The sequence below is a fragment of the Lissotriton vulgaris genome, chromosome 3_1 (assembly GCF_964263255.1).
Source record: "Lissotriton vulgaris chromosome 3_1, aLisVul1.2, whole genome shotgun sequence".
Lineage (NCBI taxonomy): Eukaryota > Metazoa > Chordata > Amphibia > Caudata > Salamandridae > Lissotriton > Lissotriton vulgaris.
In genome coordinates, this window is record NC_141689.1 from 192,888,795 (window position 1) to 192,915,099 (window position 26,305).

General features: G+C 45.6%; 1 protein-coding gene across 1 annotated transcript in view; it reads left to right on the forward strand.

The window, feature by feature from the left end:
• Positions 1–26,305, forward strand: part of NOL6 (nucleolar protein 6) — a 398,079-nt gene that overhangs the window by 263,720 nt on the left and 108,054 nt on the right. The window contains exon 22 of the mRNA XM_086960307.1: positions 22,260–22,384. Coding sequence (XP_086816433.1) covers positions 22,260–22,384 — 125 coding nt within the window. The remainder of the gene's footprint in view (positions 1–22,259; positions 22,385–26,305) is intronic.

Sequence of the window (26,305 nt, forward strand, 5' to 3'; positions counted from 1 at the left end):
ACACTTGCTTGTGTTATTTCCCCCGTCGCCGCACGTGCAAAGCATGGCCTCCCAAGATTTGTGTGACATTTTTCCTGACACACATCATGGGTGCAAACACTTGTAAATTACAGCCAAATAGTAATCCTTTTTTGGGTGCAAACATGCGTGCACCCACAATATACTCATGGCCTAAAAAGGAAATATTGGGGGTAAAAATCAGAACTGAAAAGCGAAGTAGGAAAGGTTCTGCCAGGATGGCCCTGTGGGTGTTGTCTGCAAGTCTACCCGTAGCAGTGCAGCAGAATATATCTGATGCAATTCTTGGGGTCCTCCTAATTCTATGGACGTCATTTAGGGACGAAGCTGTGTCCCCTGGTTGCCCCTTGCGACTCCTGGCACTGTCTCTGCGACCCGCGTGTTCAGGCCAGAGTGGCCACGGGTTGCATTGAGCATTCCCCCAGGGCGCTTCTTTGAAAGTATACAGAAAACAAGGCCCTGCGCTTGAAGGGGTTAAATCATTTCAGAATGTGTGAAGTCATTCTATGGCGGAAGCAAAGAGAACAGGTCGTTGAGGGGTCATGCTCCTTGGTAGTTTCCCTACAATTGGATCCTCACTTCAGTCAATAAGCACGCCAGGTTGTGTCTCTCTCCTCTAAATATTAATGGACAGGTGTATTCTCTTCCAGGGGCTACTCATCAATAGTCATAAGCACTGACAAATCCCTGTCCACGTCCGGGAATTATTCAATGATTTTGATGAGTATACCCTTGGAAGAGAACCAGGATTACAGGTAAGTAACTTATCTGTATGCCTTATTTATTATAAATGTGTATATGATCAAGGCCGGGGCAACCTCGTCGAAACGCGTCATGTTTGCACTTTATAAATTACCTTTGTGGTGCTACGTTCCTGATGGTGAAGCGACGTGTAGGCTCTCGTTTGCTCATTGAAGGACTTGAGATATATATATAAATCTGTATGGATACAGCGCGACTTTCATTACTCACTGCTATTGCCACTGATGAAAGGAAACGGACTCCTGAAACGTGTCTGGCATATCAAGAAGTGATGCCTGTGTACTGGTGGGGTGCTTGCTGGCAAGGTGCTGACTTATAAAGCAAATGAACTTCAAAAGCTTCTTGTGGCCTCCCTCTCTTTTGGTGCTGCCTGTTGTTGGAATTTATACAGCTTTGCACGGCCGTCGAGTGGGGCTCACTGCTGTGGTGGGTCTGTTCTGGCTTCAGGCTGGAGCTGGAAATATCGGGAGGAAGGTGCGATGCGGCAATATCAGGGCTGCTACCGGCACGAAGTTCGAGGTGGCATCTACAAAGCGGGGCAAGCACAGCGCCAGCTCAGCGCACCAACCCACTGGGGTTTTAATTTGTGAAGAGACAAGAATGAAAGCGCACCCACTCGGGCAATACTTTACAGAGGACTACAACATCCAAGAGGCTGAGGTGCAGCCATGCCCATCGGGGGCAGGGTGAATACTTTAAATCTGTAGGGATACAGCGCGACTTTCATTACTCACTGCTATTGCCACTGATGAAAGGAAACGGACTCCTGAAACGTGTCTGGCATATCAAGAAGTGATGCCTGTGTACTGGTGGGGTGCTTGCTGGCAAGGTGCTGACTTATAAAGCAAATGAACTTCAAAAGCTTCCTGTGGCCTCCCTCTCTTTTGGTGCTGCCTGTTGTTTATATATATATTATACATACATACATTATTACATGCACAGAGTTTCCACCCGACTAAACTAAAGGAGTCTATACCATATGCCGAGTGCCTGAGAATGACCCGTAATTGCAGTACCGAAACAGGCCTGACTGATGCAAAGGAAAATCTCTTCTCCAAACTTGGAAATAGAGGTTACAGTCAAAAGACCCTAGACAAGGCAGGAACAGTTTAAGAATAAAAACAGAAAAGATCTAATTTTTCCGGATAACACCACTTCCCAAAAACAAAAGGAAAAAGACACACTAAACACCCAGAGAATTATCACAGGCTATAACACGTACCATGCAAACCTACGTAAGATCCTGACTAGGCACTGGCCGTTGGTAAAAAATGACCCGATCATAGGTCCCCTATGTGGCAATTCACCTTCAGTAACCTTTAGGAAGTCCAAGTCCATGAGGAGCCAACTTGTCCACAATGCCCCCACCGTCACGAAGCCAACCACGTGGCTACAATCACAGAAGGGGTTCAGGAAATGCACGAAGTGCAAAGCCTATAAACATGGGATCAATACCAGTACTGTCACACTACCTTTTAGACTGAAACCATACAGGATCAGGGAGAGTTACTCTTGCAAGACTGAGTACTCAGTCTATGTACTGGTCTGCAGTTATGGTAAAAGATATGTGGGGAGCACAATCCACCAGGCACATGTAAGAATCTTACAACATCTGAGGGCAATAATTAATGATGACCAAGCATACCCAGTGGCGAGGCACATAAACACACACCACGCAGGAAACGCCCAAGATGTGTCGTATTTTGTTATCAACAATATACCCAAGAACATCAGGGGCGGGAACCGTCAACTAGCGTTGCGACGACTAGAGTCAAGGTACATAATCTTACTGGACTCTAAGATCCCTAATGGGTTAAATGCCGATGAGGCACTTAATGTACACCTCTAGTCCAGACTGTTTGTCCCAAATCCTAAACCACTTCAGTAACATCTGTTGCTCAGCAAAGTACCAAAAAGTTTAACATTTTTAATATTTGAATTTATTAACTTTAGTTTCTCTTTTTTTGACACGTTAAAGCACACCTATAATTTGTACAAGGTATTGCAATCATGAGTAACTCGAGACATTTTCACATACACCGCGATCACAGGCATGGGAAAACCCCACAGCATGTCGCACACGGGCAGCAGTTGACAGAATTAATCCACTTGGAGTTAATATGAGCAACACTGTGTGTATTCACTGTGTGTTGCATTAATAATGTATTTTCAACATCGCTGCCACCAGTCTATCCCTGGGCGCTAATTAATCCGATACATCAGGTATCAATAGCAACTCATTATTTTGAAGCCCCTGAGCGGGATGGAGGGATCACCCAGAAAGTGTGTTTAACAAATCCAGTACTATCTAACTTAGATGCATGATGGGACCATATAGGGGTTTGCTATTTTCACACGTGTGTTTGTGGCTTGAGGCATTGCACCAATGATATAACACATATTGCCATGTGTTACTCGCAACATTGTTTTAAACCCAACCCTACACAATTTGCTATCTGACAATGAATTCTAATTGTTTATTTCCTTTAATTTATGGTTTCACATTTTTATGATTAACGTAACATTATTGTGCAAGAAAAGTAATTTACAAATGTGACCTTAACATTTTCGTTTAGATATATGCACATCTCATGGAAAGAGTTTATGTAATCACTATGACACATGCAATAAACTCTTCTATGTTTGTTTAGAGCGTCATGACAGGGTTGGTATGGCAACCAATACCAGTTGCAACCTGTCACAAAAGTCATACTAATTATATAAACCTTTGTTTGGTGTTAGCCAGATGTAGTGAGCAAGGCAGGAGCTTACCGCCGAAACGCGTCTGAGCAGCAACTTGGAATAAATCTTACTTTGGAAAAGAAATCACAGTGTCAGCGCCTTCCATGTATGAAGAAGTGTGGACTGGTTTTGGATATATATATATATATATATATATATATATATATATATATATATTTTATATATATATTTATATTCACTGAAAAAACCATAGGTTTCAGGCCTTATATAGTTAGGAATTAGCATTTAAAAAATCTTTAAAATTCATGCAAAAAACTATACGTTTTAGGGGTGTTATAGTTAGCTGGTCATTTCACTCATACAAAACCATTGAAATTGCTCCTATATAGTTAGTTATATGACAACAGGATACCGACATAACTTGAAGGAAATAAGAACGCCCTGAAGAAGTTCTGTTGTACAGAACGAAACATTTCGGCTGGCTGTGGTACATAAACTTAAGGAAAATAAAAGCATTTGAATATACACCAAGATTCAGCGCTTCAATAAGGACTCTTAAGTGATATGATTTGATTGGACTTATTGTGCAAGTGGTGCTGTGCCAAACATTGGAATATTCTCCACTACTCTCTACTACTTACTCTCTCCTACTCCACTACTCTCTAATACTCACTCTTTACTACTCATTCTCTACTACTCTACTACTCTCTACTACTCTCTCTCTCTACTACTCACTCCCTACTACTCACTATCTACTACTCTCTACTACTCACTATCTACTACTCTCTCTACTACTCACTCTCTACTACTCACTCTCTACTACTCTCTACTACTCACTCTCTACTACTCTCTACTACTCACTCTCTACTACTCTCTACTACTCACTCGCTACTACTCTCTCTCTACCAGTCTCTACTACTCACTCTACTACTCTCTGCTACTCGCTCTCTACTACTCTCTACTACTCACTCTCTACTACTCACTCTTTACTACTCTCTACTACTCACTCTACTACTTACTCTCTACTACTCTACTACTCTCTACTACTCTACTATTCACTCTACTACTCACTCTCTGCTACTCTCTCCACTGCTCTCTACTACTCACTCTCTACTCTCTATTACTCACTCTCTACCTCTCTCTACTAGTCTCTACCTCTCTACCGCTACCTCTCTACCTCTACCTCTCTACCTCTCTACCTCTCTCTACACGCACACATATACACATATATATATATATATATGCATATATATGCATATGCATTGATATATATGTGTGTGTGTATATATATATATTTATATATATATATATACATACATATATAAACATATATGATCTGTATATCTATCTAAATACAAATATAAATGCATGCATACATATACATATATGCATGTTATTTACATGAAAGTTTAAAAAACACTAATAAAAGCAAAGCTAAAAAGCCACCTCATTACAAACAGAATGGCTTTAACTTAAACGAGGGAGAAATCTATTGCATTTTCAATGCTTGTTTACTTTGGTTCTATCAAGAAGGCATTCAGATGTGTCACACATTTTCCATAAATTCTGAATGTTAGACCACTGTAGTAAAGCTACTGCTCACCAGGGAAGTCTGCTGCTGGTATTCAAAGTGCATGTTTCAGTCTGCATGTCAGAATGTTTTTAATGAAATAGAAGAGGATTTGAGAAGTCACTCAAAATGTGCCCTAATTTTTCTTTCTGCAGCACTAATCATACTTTCTATGGCAAAATATACCCCCTCATTTTGTTCCTTTTTAAATTAAATATTTTAAGAGTTACCACTTTATTCCAATCAAGATGGCTTCAGGTGTGCTATACCTTTGTAATAAGTAGGACTGTTAGCGCTCTAGTTGTTCTTTAGAACACTCTGGGACATTCTGTCATTGGGCTATTCTTGGGCTACATCTGGGTGATATTTGGGCTACATTTGGGCTCTTTTGTCTCTGGTGGCCATCTTGGGAGACTGCATGTCAGAATTGTTTTAATGAAATAGAAGGGAATTTGAGAAGTCACTCAAAATGTGCCCTCATTTTTCTTTCTGCAGCACTAATAATACTTTCTATGGCAAAGTATACCCCCTCATTTTGTTCCTTTTTAAATTAAATGTTTTAAGAGTTACCACTTTATTCCAATCAAGATTGCTTCAGGTGTGCTATACCTTTGTAATAAGTAGGACTGTTAGCGCTCTAGTTGTTCTTTAGAACACTCTAGGAGGCTGCAGTAAAACACAAAGGAATCAACTGACAGTCTCTGTCCTTGTTGGATGTACATGTTTTACTGAGAATATCAGACTTCATTCTCACATGACTGAGAAAGATAATGTGAATTTACAGAAAATATGCTTTCAGTTTAGCTTATAGATCCCCTTCCAAACCACCGTGGGAAAAGCATGAGATAATAGTTTTCTTTCAAACATGATTCATGATATCACAGCAGAAGGCTTTTTCACATGGTAAAATCACCTTAGAACACACCACAATTCCTAAAATGAGTATGGTACCATCAACAAATGATATATAATGTAACTAAAGTCCTAAACCCCTCTATTAACTACAATGCTTTTTAATGAGGTGCTATCCTGTATATTGACCCCAAGATGGCTGCCAACACTTCTTGGATGAAGTGCTGACAGCCAATCAGATGAGATGTGTGGTTAGGCTTCGCCCAGATATACATGTGTTTTTGAAGTTAATTTTCATAAAAACCCCTGGAGCAATTTTCACCAAACATAGCAAAGGCACATCTGCGTACCAGTCCCTACAATTTTGCAAAGTTTGGCGTTATTCCGTTCAGCGGTTCGGGCTGTAGACTTGTCAGACCGTCCGATGGAAACTAACATGGGGAAAACACGTTTTGGGACCCCTCTTTTTTTCTCAGCCCCCACTTCGCGAATCCCCCCGAAACTTTCAGGGAAGGAGCGGAGCTGGCCAAAATTTTGGAAAATTACACGCAAATTCCTCAACCGGCGCCAAAGTTATTCCCAATAGAATGTTGCGGATTTCCTATGGTAGCTAATCCTAACTATATATACCTACTGGCTATTGCCAGTAGGTAATATATGACACCCCCACAACCCCGAACTTACCTTTAATGTATGGTAAAGGTATACGTTGAAAAAGCATATGTGTTTTAAAAACATATGTGGTAAAAAATGCATGCTAAAGGTACAACGTGATACAATTCTCATTTTAAAGGCTATTTCCCCAAATTATACCATTTCAGCTTGCATTAGATGCAAAGCTATCAACATCTCTGTTGCATCTATGATGCAATTGACATCCACAGCAGAATGGATTTGCAAGACTGCCTTCCTGAACAATATAAGTTTGATTTGGTTAGTGCAACTAGACCCCTAGAGTGTTTTATAAGCAGAATAGTACCTATTGCATCCACATTTTTGTTAATGCTGCACAGTAATCCTAGGACATATGAGTTTCCATTATTATATTATCTTGGCAGTCTTGACACCATGTTTGTTCGGTTATGTTAAAAAGGTCTAGTTCTTCACATAGTTGTTTAAGTTTCAGTCATTCCATGTAAGGAGTTTAAATTAAATCATTTCAGAAATTTGAGATGAGCATTGAGTATAAGATGAGTATTTATTCAATAGTTTTTTCACAGTGGGATTTGTAAGCTATGTAACCATATTTTGGTTTCTAAAATGAGTGCACCTATCTCTATGTAATGCAGTAACACAGCATTTGTCACTTCCTCTCAGCACATAACCACCCACTCTGAAATATCCCCTGCTAACTGCAGAAGCTGATTGATAGACAACACCCTTCATTCATAAAGGTGGCCTGTATCTAGTCACATCCAATTAAATGTGAAACTAATCTGACTGATCTTGGCAGTTGATTTATTGGATGTTGCCGCTTAATTCCCTTTCATGCCACCTGATTGATCCATGCACCTTAATGTTAGATAATATGTCTGACAGAGACTATTAGTTATAGATTCCTTACCTTAGAATTACCCCCAGGTGTCAGACTGGATGTGGAGAATTTGTTTCTCAGCGGTACCCCTGCGGGTCGGTAGGTGGTGTTGGTCGACTCCACGTTCGCCGTCGTAATCGCCGGGATGACATCACTGTATCTACTTAGACACTGCACCTGCGCTCTGATGTCAGATCTTTCTTTTTCCTCGCCAGCCAGCGCAGATCCTAACACTTTTTCGACTTTTGTCAAAATCTTTTTCGAGTTGTTCGACTCCCGGTGCAAGTACGGATGTCCCATCGGCAGACCGGCTTCAATCATTGTGACTCCTGTCACAAGTTAATGTCAGTCACTGACCCACACCTTGTGTGCCTCTGGTGCCTGGAGCACGATCATAACCGGAAGTCATGTTCTGACTTTCGGGCCATGAACCCGAAGTCTTTGTGGGAGCGGTCCCGAAAACATCTGGAGGCCCTGCAGTCTGCTCTGCACTGCTCAATGTCCCGGTCGAGAGGGAGGTTGCGAGACCAGTTGCGAAGTCAACACCATCATTCCTCTTCAAGTCTTCGTTTTCGGGTAAGACGAAGCACAAGAAGAAGGTGAAGAAGCAAAGCACTGTCGCTCTTAGCCTTCTTCCCGTCTGCTGGCCAGCGGGACGTGGAAGGTCTTTGTCCTTCAGCTCCGCACGCGGAGCCTGCAGGGACGGCTCTGAGCCTCCCTCCCTTGCCGGAGCCTCCCCTTCCCAGCTTTGTGCATTTTACGAAGCCCTCCACTCCATCTTTGAGCAGTCCGACTTCGCCGGCACGCCTTCGGGCCCGCGGACTCGGCTGTGGGCTCTTGGACTCCAATGCCGGTGGCTCCGGCCTCTGTGCCGCAGGGATCCAGGATCCTGATCGGTGCCGTTTGACCTCCCGGCACCGATTCCTCTGATGATGCCTCTGCCACTTCCGACACCGGTTGTGTCCCTGGCGGCATCAACCCAGGCTTCTCCCTCGACTTGGACACGGAGCTGGACCGGCGTTATCCGGCGCCGACCTGTACTTCTGTAGTAGGCGATCTCCTGTGATTAGTCCCGCCCACGTGCAGGGACCCCGGAGCAATCGAAATAGTCTCTTAAGTTGTCTTCCTCTGCAGTCCTGCATAGACACTTAGGAGAAAATCAAAGACAAATAATGCAGCCTAAAACTACAAGGCTACATTGGCCAGCACTTCGTCTGGAAGTGAAAAAGGATAGCCAAATAATGTCAAAATGTACACATTTTGTTAAGTTTCACACATAGAGAAGCTCCTCTTTACAAAAATCCTTTGAAATGATAGAGAGGAAAGGTTGGACAGACAAGCCCCCATAGGCTGCCATTATGTGTCTGGAAAAGGGATGCCGTGCCTTTAAAGAACTCTCCAGAGACACTCAGTATCCCAGGATGCACAGCAAAAGGCCTTTTACTTTCAGTTCTTTTTGAAGGTGTGTAAAGCCAGGCCTGTAGCATACAGTACAAATATAATTTTCTCCACCGAGGAGGAGGGCGGGCACTTATGACTATAACAGAGATACCCCTACTACAGAACTGGAGTTACAGGTAAGAAACTACTCCTTCTGTAGTAGGGAATCTCTGTATATTGTCATAATCTTGTGAATAGAATGGCAAGCCCATGCCAACAACCAAACCAGCGGTGGAGGAAACAGGCAACACCCCTACTGTGCAAATAGATTTCTCAACAAAGCCTGCCCAACCTGAGCATCTGCCCTGGCATCAGAGTCCAGACAGTAGTGTTTAGCAAAGGTATGGACCGACTTCCAAGTGGCAGCCCTACAGATATCTGCAATGGGAACATTACGTAGCAAAGCCGTTGTAGCAGTTTGCCCCTGGTGGAATGAGCCTTAGGCCTACCCCCTAAGGTTTTGTTAGCCTTTTGGTAACATAACTGGATACAGGACACAATCCACCTAGAGATGGACTGTTTGGAAGTGGCAAGACTAGTCCTGACCGATACGTAATTGACAAACAATTGGTCTGACCCACAAATGTCTTTGGTCTTATCCAAATAGAATTTCAACACTCTTCTGACATCCAGGGAATAAAGAGACCTCTCTGCTGGAGTGAAAGGATGTTGAAAAAACGTAGGTAAGGTTATCGTCTGATTGACATGGAAATCAGAAATCACTTTAGGAAGGAACTTTGGGTGAGTTTGCATCAGTACCTTAGAAGCATGAAATACAGTGTAAGGTTCTTGGCAACACAAGGCCTGGATTTCACTCCTCACCCTGCGGGCCGTTGTAATAGCCACCAGGATGGCCGCCTTCCAGAACACATGCTGTAGAGAAGCCTTTTGAATAGGTTCAAAAGGTTCCTTCATCAAGCGAGACAGCGCCACATTCAGCTCCCATGAAGGTGAAGGACGCCGAACAGGGGGAAACACTTTATTCAATCCCTCCAAAAAATCATTAATCACAGGAATCTGGAAGAAAGATGTTTGTGAAGGGCATTTCCTATAAGCAGTTAATGCTGCGAGGTGAACCTTAATAGAATGAAAATTAAGGCCAGATTGAGCCAAATGCAAGAGGTATGGAAGGATGACATCTTCCTTGCAGGTGGCAGGATCATAGTTCTTGGAATTGCACCAGATGCAGAACCTTTTCCATTTGTAGGCATAGGATGTCCTTGTGGAAGGCCGCTTCGCCTCCTTGAGTATCTCCATGCAATTATCAGGTAAATTCAGGTGTCCATATTGTACTATCTCAGGAACCATGCCGCCAAACAACGATGAGAGGTTGGGGTGCACCATCTGCCCCCCGAACTTCGTGAGAAGGTCTGGCATACACGGCAGCCGAAAGTGGGTTTAAAGAGACCAGTGGAGCAGGTCTGTGAACCACCACTGTCTAGGCCACTCCGGAGCAATGAGGATCATTCGTGCTCTGGACTGAGACAGCTTGATGAGTACTGCCGGAATCAGGGGAATGGCTTGAAAAGTGTACAGAAAGCTATTCGACCAGCTGATCCATAGCGCATTCCCCAGAGTCCCCGATTGGTAGAACCTGGAGGCGAAGTCTCTGCATTTTCTGTTTTCGGTGGTGGCGAACAGATCTATTTCTGGAGTGCCCCATCTGTCGAAGATGTTTCCTAGCATTTCGTCGTTTAGGACCCACTCGTGATTTTCTTGGACCAGCCTGCTGAGTGCGTCCACCTGAGCATTCTGCACACCTGGCAGATGGTAGCCGTTATCGTCAGTCCTCTGGCTAGCATCCAGTGCCAGATCGCCTGCGCTTCTTGTGACAGTGTGCGCGATCTCGAGCCCCCCTGCTTGTTGAGGTAGTACATTGTGGTCGTATTGTCCGTCTGTACAAGCAAGGAGTTGGTCTGGAAGGGCGGATGAAAGGCCTTCAGTGCCAAGTGAAAAGCTCTGAGTTCCAGAAAATTGATGTGATACGTGGATTCTGCCGGGGACCACGTTCCTTGGATCTGTAAATGGTCCGAATGCGCTCCCCAGCCGTGGAGAGAAGCATCTGTCACTATAGTCTGAATGGGAATGTCCTTGTGGAATGGAACCCCCTTGAGGAGATTCTCTGCTGAACACCACGAGCTCAGGGACTGTTGAGCGTGTAGAGACAGTCGGATCCTGTCCTCCCAGCTCCCTCGTTTCTGGTCCCACTGATCCTCCAGAGATTCCTGCAGTGGCCTCATGTGGAGGCGTGCATGTGGCGTGAGGAAGATGCAAGAGGCCATCGACCCCAGGAGAGATGACACTGTCCTCACTGTCTTTGATGGAACGGACATGAGAACCTGAGCCTTCCGAAGGATCGATAAGCGGCGCTCCTCCGAAGGACACATGCTTGCTCTGAGAGTATCGATGGAGGCTCCCAAGTACTGTAGGCACTGAACAGGAGTCGGAACAGACTTGGACATGTTTATGTGCAACCGCAGCTGGTTCAACAGAACGGCTGTCTTGTTGAAGTGCAATTGCGCTTCCTGGAAGGTGGAGGCTTTGATCAACCAGTCGTCCAGGTACGGGTAGACAAACACCTCGTTCTTTCTCAGGTGCGCTGCCACCACTGCCATGCATTTTGAAAAAGTCCTGGGTGCAGACTTCAGTCCAAATGGTAGTACGTTGTACTGATAGTGATTGGTGCCGACTAGAAAGTGCAGAACTTCCGGTGTTTCCATGCAATGGGCACATGGAAGTACGCATCCTGCAGATCTATTGCGCAAAGTCAGTCTCCTCTTTGCACCTGAGGATAAACCTGGTGCAAAGACAGCATGCAAAACTTCTCCCTGCGAATCCATTTGTTTGCTTGTCGCAAATCCAGAATGGGCCTGAACTCGTTTTTGTCCTTCTTGCATACCACAAAGAACCTTGAGTATAGACCCTTTCCCCTTTGAGACAGAGGGACGTCTTCTATCGTCCTTTTTCTTAACAGGGTATTGACCTCCGCTGGAAGCTTGCGCAGCTGGTACTGGGAGCGAACCGGTGGAATTGCTGGAGGAGGGCTGACAAAACAAAGACTGTATCCATTGCAAACAATATTCAGCACCCACTTGTCCGGGTAACGGACGAGGAGGAAGTAACTCCTCAGGGCTTAGACCCGGCCGGGCCCTTGTTCGCCGAGGAGGACTGCTGGCCGTCTCTGCCCTTTGACGCTACTGGTAGGGCTACCACTGGTATTGCTGCTGTTGTTGTTGCTGCTGGCTAGATTGACGACCTTGCCCTCGCCTCTGGGAACCGTACCGCCTCTGGAAAGGACGGAAGGACTTCCGTTGTTCCTTTGGTTTCTCCAAACCAACAGCCTTCAGCGTCTCTACTTCCGCCTTCATGCGGGCCATTTCCTCATCCGCATGCGTCCCGAAGAGGGTCGATCCCGAGATTGGCAAATTCGCGACCCTCTGTTGCGCCTCTGCCTTAAGAGAAGTAAGGCGTAACCAGGAATGACGTCTCAAGTTGATGCCATGGCAGTACCCATGAGCAGCCAGGAGAGAGGTGTCTGTCGCCGAGCTAATGACTTGATTTGAGACCATCATGCCCTCGTTCAATATCTCCTGGAAGTCTTCTCACCTATCCCTCGGGAGGAGCTCAAAAAACTGTTGCAGGGACTCCCACAAGGAGCGGTCATATCGACCCAAGAGCACCGAGGCACTCGCCACTTTCATTGAGGTGGCAGCCGTACTGCAGACTTTCCGTCCAGCCGAATCCATCTGACGGCTCTCCTTGTCCGGAGGGACCGTAGACGAAGGGGCAGTCGAATGCTGCTTCTTGGCGGCTGTCACGATTACAGAATCAGGGACAGGATCTGACCTCAAGAACGCCGGATCAGAATCCGGGGGCCTGTACTTCTTTTGAAGTCGAGATGGGGCAGACTTCACTGAGGCCGGCGTCAGAAACAGTCCATGGCCGGTTCCTCCAGTCCTGGCACCAAAGGCAACAAAGGGCGAGAGAGATGTCTTTTGTGCAAAGTCTCAAAGATCACAGAGGTAGAAGGAGTGGGTACCGTCAATGTGATCCCTAACTTCGCTAACCCCCTCAGCAGCACATCCTGGAATGTCACAATGTCGTCCACAGGCGACACTCTCGTAGGAGGAGAGTCCGATAACGTGGGAGAATACCTCCGGTCACTGGAAGAGTCCGTGTGACGGGACTGTGACCTTTCCCTCTGATGGCGATGACGGGACCTTGTCGAGGAGCGAAGCTCACTGCGAGAGCGAAACCTCCCTCTGGCCCTTGACCTAGACCTCCTGGGTCCCGCAGGAACCGCCGGCCTTGGAGGAGGCGGAAGGGGAGGAGTCAGAGCCGGAACCCCGGGTTGTGGTTGTGGAGGCGGAGGTGGCAGAGGAGGAGGAGGCTTCCTAGGAGGCAGTGGTGGAAGAGTAGGAGGCGTAGGAGTCTTAGGCCTAGAGGGCGAATAGGTCCGTGAATAATCAGATTCCAGTGACATAAGCATTCTCCTCTTCTTACGAGCAGGCCTCGAGGAGGATGCTCTGTAGACAGACCTCTTTGTGGATGAGCGCTGGCGCTGCCGCGACCGGGAACTCGCCGATGAAGATGATAGACTAACCACCGAGGCACTGGCCACCGTCCTGGGCCTTGACTGTCTCCTCGACGTTGATTTTTCCTCTCCTTGACGTCGACCTCTTTGACTTCCCTGTCCTCGACGTCGATCTTCCAGACGTCGACTAACTTCTCAACGTCAAATCTCTTCTCCTCGACGTCAACTTGTCTCTCCTTGACGCCGACCTTCGCGTCGACGCCGAACGGCGCTGTCGCCTCGACGGCGAGCTCCTTCATCTTCGATGGTATGTCGACGCCGGTGAAGTCCTCGACGTCAACCTTGTTCGAGGTCTCGACGTCCTACCCGTCGACGTCGAACGGCAACACCGCTTCGACCCAGAGCCCTGGGTCGACGGGGAGCATATGTTGGTCATAACTTTCGACGCCGATATCCAAGCCATCGATGTCGACCGGGACCAGTGCCTTTTCTGGGCCTTTTCTTGACTGGGGAGCCCCCCAGAGGCCGATGCACGGGCAGAGGACGATGACAGTCCCTCCATGCTCAGAAGTCCCATCTGGTTCTTGGTGTCTCCTCTGCTCCAGGCCTTGGAGACAAATCTTCTCCCTGTCACGCAGGGTCCTCCTGGAGAAAGAGTGACCGATTTCACAGGAGTCAGGGACATGGGTGGAGGGAAGGCAGAGTATACATACTCTGTGGGGGTCAGATTTTGCCTTCTTCCTAACACACTCAGGGCACTTGTCGAATAAAGCTGGCATTTGCGACAAAAAGAGGTGGCAAAACTGGCTAAAAAGCACAGCAACTGGAAGAGGAAGACCCCAGACGTCGAGTGAAACACTCAAAGCACTGAAAAAGTGCCAAAAATGGAAGTAATACCCCAGAAAGTAGAGCTCAATGCTCCAGGGCCCTGCTAGCAGGAGCCAGAAAAAAGAACTGAAAGTAAAAGGCCTTTGGCTGTGCATCCTGGGATACCGAGGGTCTCTGGACCCAAGATTTAAGCAACACTATTGGTCCTGAGGAGAACCCTTGAATCATTGAGGTTCGAAACGCGTCGACCGATCTGGTTCTGGGTCATATTGTACTTCAGAATGGACTATAAATAGTGAAAGGATTTTGTTCCTATAACAGATTAGTTTAAGAATTTGTATCACATTATAGAAACGGATTGTATGTATTCTTTACTTTTGCAATAGCATTTTTGACACCGGAACCTGTATATGTTTGTATATTGTTAGTGGTGGGGTATGAATGTTTGGCCAAGATTGAGTAAAATGTATAGCGTGTTGTAAATATTTTTCTTGCTACAGTCACATTTTTTCCATTATTGTATGTGTTTTTTATGTATATTACTGATATTGTCCTATGTATATTTCCATGCACAAAAAATAATGTAAAAACACCCAGAGAGGTGCAAAAAATCAATTAAATTGTGAGATTTGCAAAGGCAACAGCAGGTTATTATGTTTTGTTCATAACAACCATCTTGCTCCCCTTGAAATAGTAGGGTAAGTTGTTTTGCCAGCGCTGGCAGCAGTGTTGTTTGTTTAATTTAGGCTGGCTCAGCCTCGCTGTGTAAAGAGCCAAGACCCTTCTGTGTTGTCTTGTTCTACCCTGGCGTTCCTATTCGCCCTGAGTGGCAACCAGAGGAGGCTGAGGAGGACTGGGAGGGGTCTGTTGAACCTCTGGCGGACCAGCTGGAAGAGCTGGACTGGAGAAAATAGTTGGGTGACACCAGTTGTCTGGATACCTCCACAGACTTTGGTATGCTTTCTCCCTCTACCGTGGCCACAGAAGAGGGACCCTCCTATGCTGTGGTGTTGCGTAGGGCGGCTGAGGCCTTGGGCCTCGAGCATCCTACGGTGGTAGTCAGGACTAACCTCCTGATTGAGGTGCTTCAGCCAGAAGCGGCCTCTTCAGAGCCCCTGCTGCTGTTCAATGAGGTCCTCACAGACATCCTTCTGGGCACTTGTTCCAAGCCCAGCACAGGGCGGATAAGATGATAGGGTAGAGATGCAGCGAAGTTCGCCATTCGCTCTGGGCTGGATACCGCCAACTCTCTAGGTAGACCGATTTCTACATCAGTAGCCTTGAGATGCTACTCCTGGCTGCAGTCCACTAGCTTTTCCAAGAATGTCCAATCGACCCTTTTGGACATGCCCTTTGATGGCCGTCGTCTGTTTGGTGACAGGTGGACAATGCGCTCAAGCGCTTTAAGGACTCTAGGGATACGGGCAGATCCTTGGGCTCTCTGCCACCTCTCACCCCGTTCAGTTCGCCTTTCGCCTTTTTTGTGCCTATGGAAGCGGTGCCCCAACACGTTCCACCCAGGGCCATTGGCCAGCGCAAGCTACTCAGCCTCTGCGCTGCCGGGGTCGTGGGACCCAGCGCCGTGGGTCTGGAGGCCAACGAGCGGGCCACTCCACCAGTGCCCCATCTGCATACGCCGTCAAACCTTCCAAGTCTGACCTTTCAGGGCCACCACTTGCCAGTGGGCGGCTAAATCTGTCATCCCTTCTCCCACTGGCACAACATCATGTCGGACAGATGGGTTTTGTAGATAGTCCGAAGGGGCTACTCCCTTCCCTTGAGACTACCCCTCCCTAAATGCCCCCAACACTCTATTGCATGCCGGAGGATCACTTGGCCCTTCTCCGTCAGGAAGTTGCAGAGGGCTATCGAGCAAGTCCCTGTGCCAGAAGTAGGTTGTGGTTGTTATTCCCACTACTTCTTGGTACCCAAGAAGGGCAAAGGCCCTTAAGCCCTGGATCTCAGGGATGTCAACCGCTTCCTCCAGAAGGAGAAGTTCAAAATGCTGACATTAGCTCAGGTCTTGTCTGCCCTGGAGACCGGATGGTTGGGTTGGACTTGCAGGATGCTTACTTCCACATCCCTGTCCTGCCGGCCCACAGGCGTTACCTAAGGTTCACGGTAGGCCACAGCATTTTCAGTTTACCATGCTTCCCTCTGGCCTTACCAGCAACCCTTGGGTGTTCATGAAAGGGATGGCGGTGGTTGCAGCTTATCTAAGCAGATCAGGGGGTCCAGTCTTCCCCTACCTCGACTACTGGCTGTTGAAGGCAAGCTCGTTCCAGGCTGTCGTCTCCCACCTCCAGACTACGGCGGACCTCCTGCACTCGCTGGGGTTCTCTATCAATGTGCCGAAGTCACACCTGATTCCCTCTCAGAAGCTCCTTTTTATCAGAGTAGTTTTGGATACAGCGCAGTTTGGGGCTTATCCTCCCGAGCAGCGAGTACGGGAAATTTGGGCTTTGATACTGATGTTTCAGCCTCTATCCTGGATTTCAGTGAGTGTAACCCTGAGGCTGCTGGGCCTCATGGCCACCTGCATCCTGCTGGTGGATCAGACCAGGTGGCATATGCAGGCTCTGCAGTGGGACCTGAAGTTCCAGTGCGTCCAGATCTCGTAGGGCAGTGCACACCAATTGTAGTGGTCACAGTGGTGACAGATGCGTCACTCCTGGGATGGGGCGGCCATATGGGGGAGGCGGAGATCAGAGGCCTATGATCTCCGGCGGAGTCCGGGCCCAAAGTCAACCTTCTGAAGCTTCGTCTTGCACTGAAGGCATTCATTCCTTCCTTCTGTCAGAGGAAGGTTGGTGCAGTTGTTCACGGACAACACCACCTCCATGTGATACTGCAACAAACAGGGCGGGTGGGGTCATGGGCCCTATGCCAAGAGGCTCTTCGCTTTTGGACATGGCTGGAACATCAGGGTATATCCCTGGTTGCTCAACACCTGGTGGGTTCCCTGAATGCCCGGGCGGATGACCTTAGCTGGCTGGTGCATGATGGATCACGAATGGCGTCTTCATTCGGAGGTGGTACAAGGTCTCTTTCAGCAGTAGGGAGAGCCTTGGTTAGATCTATTTGCCACCGAACGTGCAATGTCAGCAGTTATGCGCATTGGAGTTTCTAAGGCGGCACTCGCTAGGTGACGCCTTTCATCGCGAGTGGAATTGCAGTCTTCTATATGCCTTTCCGCCTGTACCACTGCCAGAGTCCTGAAGAGGATCAATCGGGACCGGGCCCAAGTCATTATTGCAGCTCCGGATTGGGCACAAAGAGTTTGGTATCAAGACCTCTTGAACATGGCCATTGATCCTCCGATCAGACTGCCTCTTTGGGAGGATCTTCTGTCGCAGCAGCAGGGTACGGTCCTCCACCCAAACCTGTCCAGCCTCCACCTCCTTGCGTGGAAATTGAGCGGCGACAGTTGACAGCTTCCGACCTTCCTCCCAAAGTCTGTAACGTTGGGCAGAGACACTGACCAGATAAACTGCACCCCCCAGGATGTACCTTTATCCCCTGAAATAATCCTTTCTCAAGCTAACACACTGCCCCGGGGCTCAACCAGTAAAAGGAACATAAATGAGAATCTATCAAATGTCGATCAAATGTGCTGTAGCCCCTCATTATCCCCCGCCAACCCAACTTTATCAACATCGTATAAGGCGGGGACTAGAACAAATGACTCTGTATCGCCCCTCCAATTGACCCTACTGGACCACATCGAGCGATTGTCGAGCTCTGGGGGACAGGTTGACCAGTATTGAAAAAATAGTAAAAAGGATTTATCCATTAACTGAAAATACTGCTATTCCCTTATGTCCTACTCTCTCTACCAACCATGAAAAACCTAAGTCCATTGCACACAGGAAAGCACGAACAATTGATTCCCCCTCTGAACACAACCATTCCAAGTGGCCGCAATGTTACTTCTAAGCCCACTCATGTCCCTCTCATAGCTCCTAGGATTCTCCAAGAAAGAAGGCATCGAATTAATCTACCCCCCGAAGCCGCCCCCTATGTGACCGTTCTCTCCGGGGTCCCTGCACTTAGTCAGGGCAAACTCTAAACACGCCAGGACCTGCTGAATAAAGCCATCTTCTGGCTCAATAACAACAGACCGCTGCCACCTGCTCTAGATGGCGGAATCCTGAGCATCAGGAGTGTGGGGTGGTTAGGTATGTTGCCCAAAGACATTCCGGGAGACTTGATATTAATTAAATTTAAACACAGGAACATTGTCCCCTATCTACGATTTTCCCAGCCCAAAATTGGAGATGGCCCTATTTGTATCTGGGACTTGTTTGACTTTTATCCTGGCCCCTGAGCATTGAATTATAATACTTGGTGAAAGGGAACTCTGTGTACCACGCAATATTACTTTGCACTAGATTGATTTTAGTTTGCTTTAAATAGTCGGTTTTCTTTTAACCTTGTAATGAATTGTTGCGTCTTATATACATGTATGTATTTTTTTCTGTTGCTTTTATGGTTTTAAACTTAAAGACCGAATAAAGCTTATTTGAATTGAATTGAATTGAGTAAGGGACTCCCTTTTCAGGGCCGTAGTTTTGTGGACCAGTGGTCAGTGTCTTGCATGGCTCTGCGCTTCTGGCGTGGAATGTTGTGTAAAAGAACTGAAATCTGCGCGTAGGGGCGGCGTCTAAGATACTGCAATGTCATCCAGGCGATTATGACGCCGAAGACGAACGTGCAGTCGACAGACGCCACCTACCGACGCGTAGGGGTACTGCTGAGAAAAAATTCTCCAGATCCAGTCTGACGCCTGAGGGTAATTCAAAGGTAAGGAATCTGTAACTAATATATGTCTCTACAGATATATTGTTACCAAAGATAAGTACTTGTTCACCAAGGCTAAAGTTTTCTAAAGTGAGTACCTGTTATTTAGCATAAGAATTTGTTTATATTCATTGGAATCCAAATAAACTGACCGGTCCAGTTGTTGAGCTGATGTAATTGCCTGGATAAGTCGAGGCTTTTGATTCACGCATCTGCAAAAACAGCATAGCTGTGATGCAAACTGATGATTAGATACATGCCCAATCCGTACTTTACTTGCAAAGTTAGTCATCCTTTTTCCTTTGCCCCCTGTACTCACGGGACAGTTATATAAAGGCTTACAAACTGACTTATCCTCTGGGCTTGGCGCAGAGATGCTCCTGTCCTGAAGAGACTCATGGTCTTTTTGTCACCTAAGCGTTAAGTCGTCGACTACATCGCATAGGCCTGAGTTCTGAATTGTTTACTAGTATGGAGTTTGACGATACCCTGTCTCAGCGGTGTTTGTAGTTTTTGCACTTAGTTTCTTATTTCCCACCCGTCAGAATTTGCACTGCACCATCGCCACTATGTACATCAACTCCAACATTCTTTGTAGATTGACTTACAGATCATTTTCTTTTCTATAAATGTGTAAAAACTTCTGCTCTAGAAATCAAAACAATAATTTATTTCATTTTCTTGAACACATGTTAACAAATGACTTAACCCCATGGCTGCTAGGCGTTTTCCCGTCCTGCGCTGGGTTTTCTTCTTTTTTATTGTTTCATGACGAGCTGGCCTTGTCATCCGCGCACGGCAGGTAAGCGCCATGACGAGGCCAGCTCGTCATTAGCCTCGAAGGGGTTAAACAGTTGGCCTAATATGTTGACCCATCGTATTTTACAAGCAAAACATGAATAGGACCAGACAGATTTTGACAAAATGAACCCGTAAGAACCATTTTTAGATCTCGCCTAGCGATGCAGCGCCATGCGCTGCGTTGTGCTTAAACAGCAAACATTAATGTATGCATACGCTAGCCTATTTGTTTAATTACCGCATGTGCTTTCTCCACAAACAAACACAGGAGATAGCATGCAGCAGTATAAATAATAACACTTGTTACTTGACTTGCAGGCACTAGGTGCACCAGAAAAGGGCAGCTTCCCTTTCCAAGATGAATTAGGATAAGAAGGACATTTTTTCGATCAGCTTCAAGAGAAGCTTTAGAAAGAACATTTTCCATGGCAGATATTTGTTTAGTTTTTACAGTACTTATAATGCATATATTATTGATCCATGCACATCCTTCCGCTCTTCTACTTTAACTTGAACCAGCACCGTTTGTGACATTCGTGCAGGCTGCTGCTTCAGTAGGAAACTTCCATCATCTTCTAGATTTGATATATTTTTTTTCAGCCTCCTTGCTTATGTGTGTTCCAAATTGAAATGCAGTGCGTCTAGGCTTGAGCCAATACCAGCTATTCCAGATCTCAACTCCTCAAACATCAGTCCTTCTTACATGTTAGACCATGGACTCATCTGGCTGTAGCCACATTTTAAGACTCTCCAGTCCTCACTTACTCTGGTTGCATCATTGTGATTGCAGGAGGACAGCTTTAGTTCTATTAATCCTTGTTCCCCTTTTTGTAAGCCTCCTCTTCCAGACAACAAGCACAGTTTTTCAGAAGAACCCCTGACCTCCACACTCAAGGTGTTTCAGTTCTCTCAGCTTTGCCGGAATACTGCTGATGGTTTACATACATCAGGACTCTTTTGAAGTAGTGAAACTTATGCTGGTATTAACATATTTTTCTACATTCAGTCCTGTGTTCTAAACAGCCTGGCCTTTAAATGACCACAGTTTCTTAGACTTTCCCCCTAGAATAACTATGCTGGTGTTAGTAGTGGTGTGCACACTGCTGCCACCAGCGATAAAGAGCTTTTAAGACCCTAGTCAACATCGCTTTCTCAGTCCTATCTCATGTCCTGCCTGTTGTGTGAGAGAACCGAGCAGTGTGATCACAGATGGCAAAAGCCGGGCACGGACTTCAACACTGTACATGGCAACTACCAGCCAGCCTAACAGCAGAGGTGCAGACCAGTTTGTTTCTGGAAGCAGCCCAAACTCGCCCCTCTGTTCACTCTCAGCAGTGCCTCCCCTGGTGTCTGCAGACACATTTTTGATCACTAGATCCCTCCTTTGACCACAGGTCTCCAGCGGCACAACCATCACATCTACTCTCTCTCCCCATTGCGTGTGCTTCACTGGTTACAGGCATTAGGCGTCATTGGTCACCAACGAGAACGTTTCTGTACTTCACCTGGCACCCTCACTCATATCAGTTTTCTTGTTAATGGCAAGATGTTTTCCTCAGGTGTGCCACAGAGCTCACTAATGACCATCGATATTTACTGGTGGCACCCTAATATATACCGTATTCCTTCTCGCTGTCTGACCTGAAAAAATGGGAAAAGGTACACTGCTGCAAACCATGCATACCAATCACACTGAAGGTGTGAAAACCTACTCCTGTAGGTCTCAATTGTTTGTTACGTCAGCAGTGTATGTGTATTAATCACTGTATGATAACCAAGTTCTTCTTGATTCCCCATCCACGTAGAATAAACTGGAATCCCAGCTTAGATGTATCACTGTAACAAACCCTGGGATATAATTTCGATTTCACAATGTATGCAGTAGGGATATACATGTGTCCCCTTTCATTATCTGGTGGTGTATGGAAACAACAAGCTTACTGGGTTGCATTTGGCTTTTTAATGTATTCTCTTTTCCTTCGCCGAGAACTGCTTTTTTGACTGGTGCTGCATTAGCTATCATTATGTAAGGTCTCTCATAGAAGGCTGATGAATAAGCATTACATATTCTCTTGCTTGAACATGATTTGGGTAGCCAGACAAGATTCCACAGGCACCAAAGTTGTAAGTTTCCACCACTTCTGTATGTGTTTTGCCTCCACTCGTGTAAATCTCAATATTCTCATTGTTGACATTAGCTGAAGCATTAATGTCCAGTTTACAAGCATTCAAGTAAATACCAACAAAGAGTTGCATTAGTCTAACATGATACTTTGTAATTGAGCTCCTTCCAATCAAATACTTTGCATTAATTACTGTAGCCTACTCTTGCTCATGATCGCAGAGTAATATCATAGAAAGCTGTAGGAGTTACCATTATCCTGTTGTGCAGTCTGACACATTTTATTTTTCATCAGATCTGGAATATGCAGAAATCAGGACTAACTTTATTTCCACACGTGCCAATCTTCCGGTGATGTTTATCGCCACTCCTAAAGACCGAAAGGAATCTGTCTGGACCAAAGAGAAACCTAGTGCACAGGTAAGCTGACTTATGATTGCTTCATGTTTGAATGTACAATCCTCTTTTTTTTTTTTTTTTTCCAAACGAGACATATATGTAAACGAAGAAAATCTGATGTACACCTCTAACTACAGATTCCTCCCCTTTAGAATATTCCCCAGGTGCCACACTGGATTTGGAAACTTCTCATAGCAGGGCTCCTAGCGCATCACTAGGTAACGCTGTGTAAATCTGCTTGAGATTCCTTCCACCCATGAAGTTTGGAGCTGCGTAGTTTATTTTTTATTTTTTTTTATTACATTTTATTATTTTCTAATGCACAACAAGGCAAGTTTACCTAGAGTTTGGTATATAGAACTTGATACATAGATGTTAAAGTGTTAAGTGGACCAAAATATAAATCTGTCATGAATATATGAGAGTACGTACAATGTTTCTTATTACACACATTGATAGCAGTGGGAGATCATATTTGACAAGGTGTAGAGTGGAACCGCTTATAAGCACCCCTCTGCATGCCTTTTTTTTACTCCTTTGAACGCAGATCTGTAGCTCCACTGCCACTTTCGTCAGTCTTTGAAATGACTCCCAAAAGAAGCCAGTGTGGTAGGGATCAGTGCCTCCAAAAACTACAAGCTTCCAACCATGTTGTGACTGAAGAGAATAAATGTCAGTCACAGAACCGCACCAGGTGTTTTTGGTGCTTGGGTTCAGGTCACGAATCCTAGACATGCGATGAGTTGTACCCTTATGGACGCAAAGGTGATTCGGGACTGTGAAGCTAATCTTTAAATTGCTGCACACAAGAAGTCGTCACAGGTTTTTCATAAGTCCTTGTCCAAATTGAGGGCATGGACCTACTCCCACCTCCAAACTGGCATCGACTCGACCCCGACCAAGGTTCTGCTCCAAATTAGTCATGCCACACCCAGTACCCATACAACCAGAAGTTGGATACCATGATGCCACTACTGCAGTTGCGCACGCAAAGGCTCCACTGTGTTTTTGGCTCTGACTTCCAATCAGAGCTTACCACCATTTAGAGATGACAATATTGGGATATTTTAACATACGCATACGGTTGCAGTCCTACAGGATGTAGTGCTGTCTCCCTGGGCACTAGATATGTGCTGTTTACAACCAGCTCAATTCACATCAAAAAGAATTTCTTAATTCGTGTTTATTTGAAATCAGGTTCTGTTTTTATTTACTTGTTTCATTCTGGATGTTGAGTTCACATCTCATTTCTTTCAATCGTAAACATTTCTTATGTATTTAATCATAGACATCCGTGTTTTACATCACAGTTGAACCCAATGCATTTCGGCGTACTACGCCTTCATCAGGGTATTGTCTAAAAAAACTAAAAAAAACATAATGTACCTATATCTCGTTAATTTCATTTGGTAGTCCATACATACATACCTACAACAATATTATAAATTAAATCCATAACCTAAGGTATCTGCATTGGTATTATTATATGTGTTAACTAAGTCAATTTGTATTGATTGCTCTGTACGCGCTATTTTAGTCTGATATCCTGATAAAGCTGCCTTTAATCCTAAACTTCACTAAGTGACCCGTGGATTAAGTCTAACCGATGGTTTTGGTCCCGTTGGCGGGAACACTAGGTAGGGCTCTCTGATTAAAGTAGCTGTTAGGCTTCATTCGGAGTGTGTTTTATCTATCGCGCTGTAACTATTTTGTTTAGAAACACCTCTCTCCTTGTGCGATTTCTCCTGTTTCTGACGGCTCCACTACAAAATAAAATCATTCGAGTGTGGGTTTCATATTACGCGCTTCGGGATGTTTAAATATCACTAAACGTTATCTACTCTAGCTGAACACCTGATGTAACGTAACCTGCCGTACGGGTTTCGCTCACCTTTCTGTGATTTTGTGAAGATTCTCGTTTCTTCCTTGTGCGTTCGCGTCTAAACCCAAACTGCTCAATCTGTGAACGCCTCTCACTCGCATGTCGCTGAGTTGAATTTACACGCGTTTGCTTGATGCTGTTCTAAAGGTCTTAAAGGGAAAACTCCTCACTTGCCCCGAGTGCGCTTAAAACTGTGTATTTATCAATTGGCTCTGGTGATAAATTGAGTTAAATCAACACTGGATAGAGCTCTCTAGCTTCGAATGCGCTTGATCAGGGTAACTATAATTGTTCATTCGCTACTTACAGGCTACCTGTCTAGCAATACCAGATGGTTCATATACAAGAATGTAAATATAACAATAATGTTTAAATATGACAAATGCTCAAAGGCATTATTACAGATAACACGTGAATTCTACACGTTCATTTAACCCATGCGTCTTCAATGAGTTCAGGTGATATATCCAATGATTTTCTCTTTTGAGAAGATTCTTTCTATTGTCTGTCCCTTCTGTTTTTTGTACCACTTCCAATATACATGCTCTCAATTGACTTATGTGGTGTTTGGCCTCTAAAAATTGGGCTGTGATGGTGAATTTCATCATTTTTGTCCTAATATTGCTTTTATGTTCATTCAATCGTTTTTAATTTTCTTTCTGTTTGGCCCACATAGACAGAGCCACAAGGGCACTTTAGCATGTATATGATGTTGGTCGCATCACATGTTGCGATGACTTCCAAATGAATCTTGTGGCCTTTCATCGGGTGTGTTATTTGATTGCCCTTGATGATTTTATGACAATTACTGCAGTTAATACATGGAGCTGTGCCTTTGTATGTCACTGGAATTGTTTTATCCTCTGGTTGTTTGAGAATTTGTCCTAGGTTCTTGGCTCTTGTGTACGCAAACAACGGTTCAGAGGCGAATATATTGTTGAAGTCTGGTTCCACTCTTAATATATTCCAATGTCCTTTAATGATGGTTTTGAACTGAGTGCTAATGTTGGAATACTTACTGACACATGTTATTCGATTACTGTTTTTTTGTGGCCTAGGTTTAAGTAAATCTTCTCTGGTTTTTTGATTGGTTCTTAGGATTGCCTGTTCCAATATGTGAACTGGGTAACCTCTATCTTTAAAACGTTGTGTCATCATTCTTGTTTGTGTCGCTTTTTGTTCTGGATCCGAGACCACTCGTTTAACCCTTAGCAGTTGAGTGTATGGTAGGTGCTATTTCAATGATGGGGGGGCAATAGCTTTCATATCACAGGGAGGAGTGCAGCTTGCCCAGCCCCCGCTTCCCAAGCTTCTGGGCTGCCATCGGAAGGAGGGAACGGCGAAGTGACGCACCTCTGATCTCCCGGTGCTAGTTCTCGAAGTGCGTCTCCGGGCTTTAATTCAGTGCAGATGCCCGGTACTTTATGAACTGTTGGATGTTGCTGTAGGACGTGCACAGCTGAATGCAAGGGCTAGATGAGGGCAGTCCGATGAGGAGGGCGGCGTCCAATGTATACTCCGGATGTATTTAGGTTAAAGGTTATGTGTACCAAAGGTGTAGACTGAATACCACGCAATCACTCTATGTCTTAATGGAGCCCTGCGCGTGAAGGCGCTAATGAGCGTGCGTCCATGGTTACTACTCGGTTCCCTCCCTAGCCCGCTGCTCTATCTAGAGCTCTGTTCAGTACTCTCATTGTGGTCTGCTCCGTAGCCTGTATTTATAAAGCACACCGGCTGGAGCGCGAGGAGGCGGCGCCACTGGGTCCCAGCGCGATCCTGCTGTGGACTTAGCTCAGCTGGGTTGTCATGGAAGGATACGCAGAGCAGATGTGAGTAATTATTTTGTCACGGGCAGCCTGTCCAGGCTACAGGGATTTATTGACCACTTTCGACTGTCCAATATTTCATTAAAAACTTATTTGGTCTAATAAGAATTATACACCACTTCTGACAAGACAATTCGCCACAAAACTAAACTAAAACGAGAACACCAGGAGCGCTGCAAGTCACAGGCACAACAAAAAACAAGCATGAATAACAAGGGGGGGGTGGGCAGG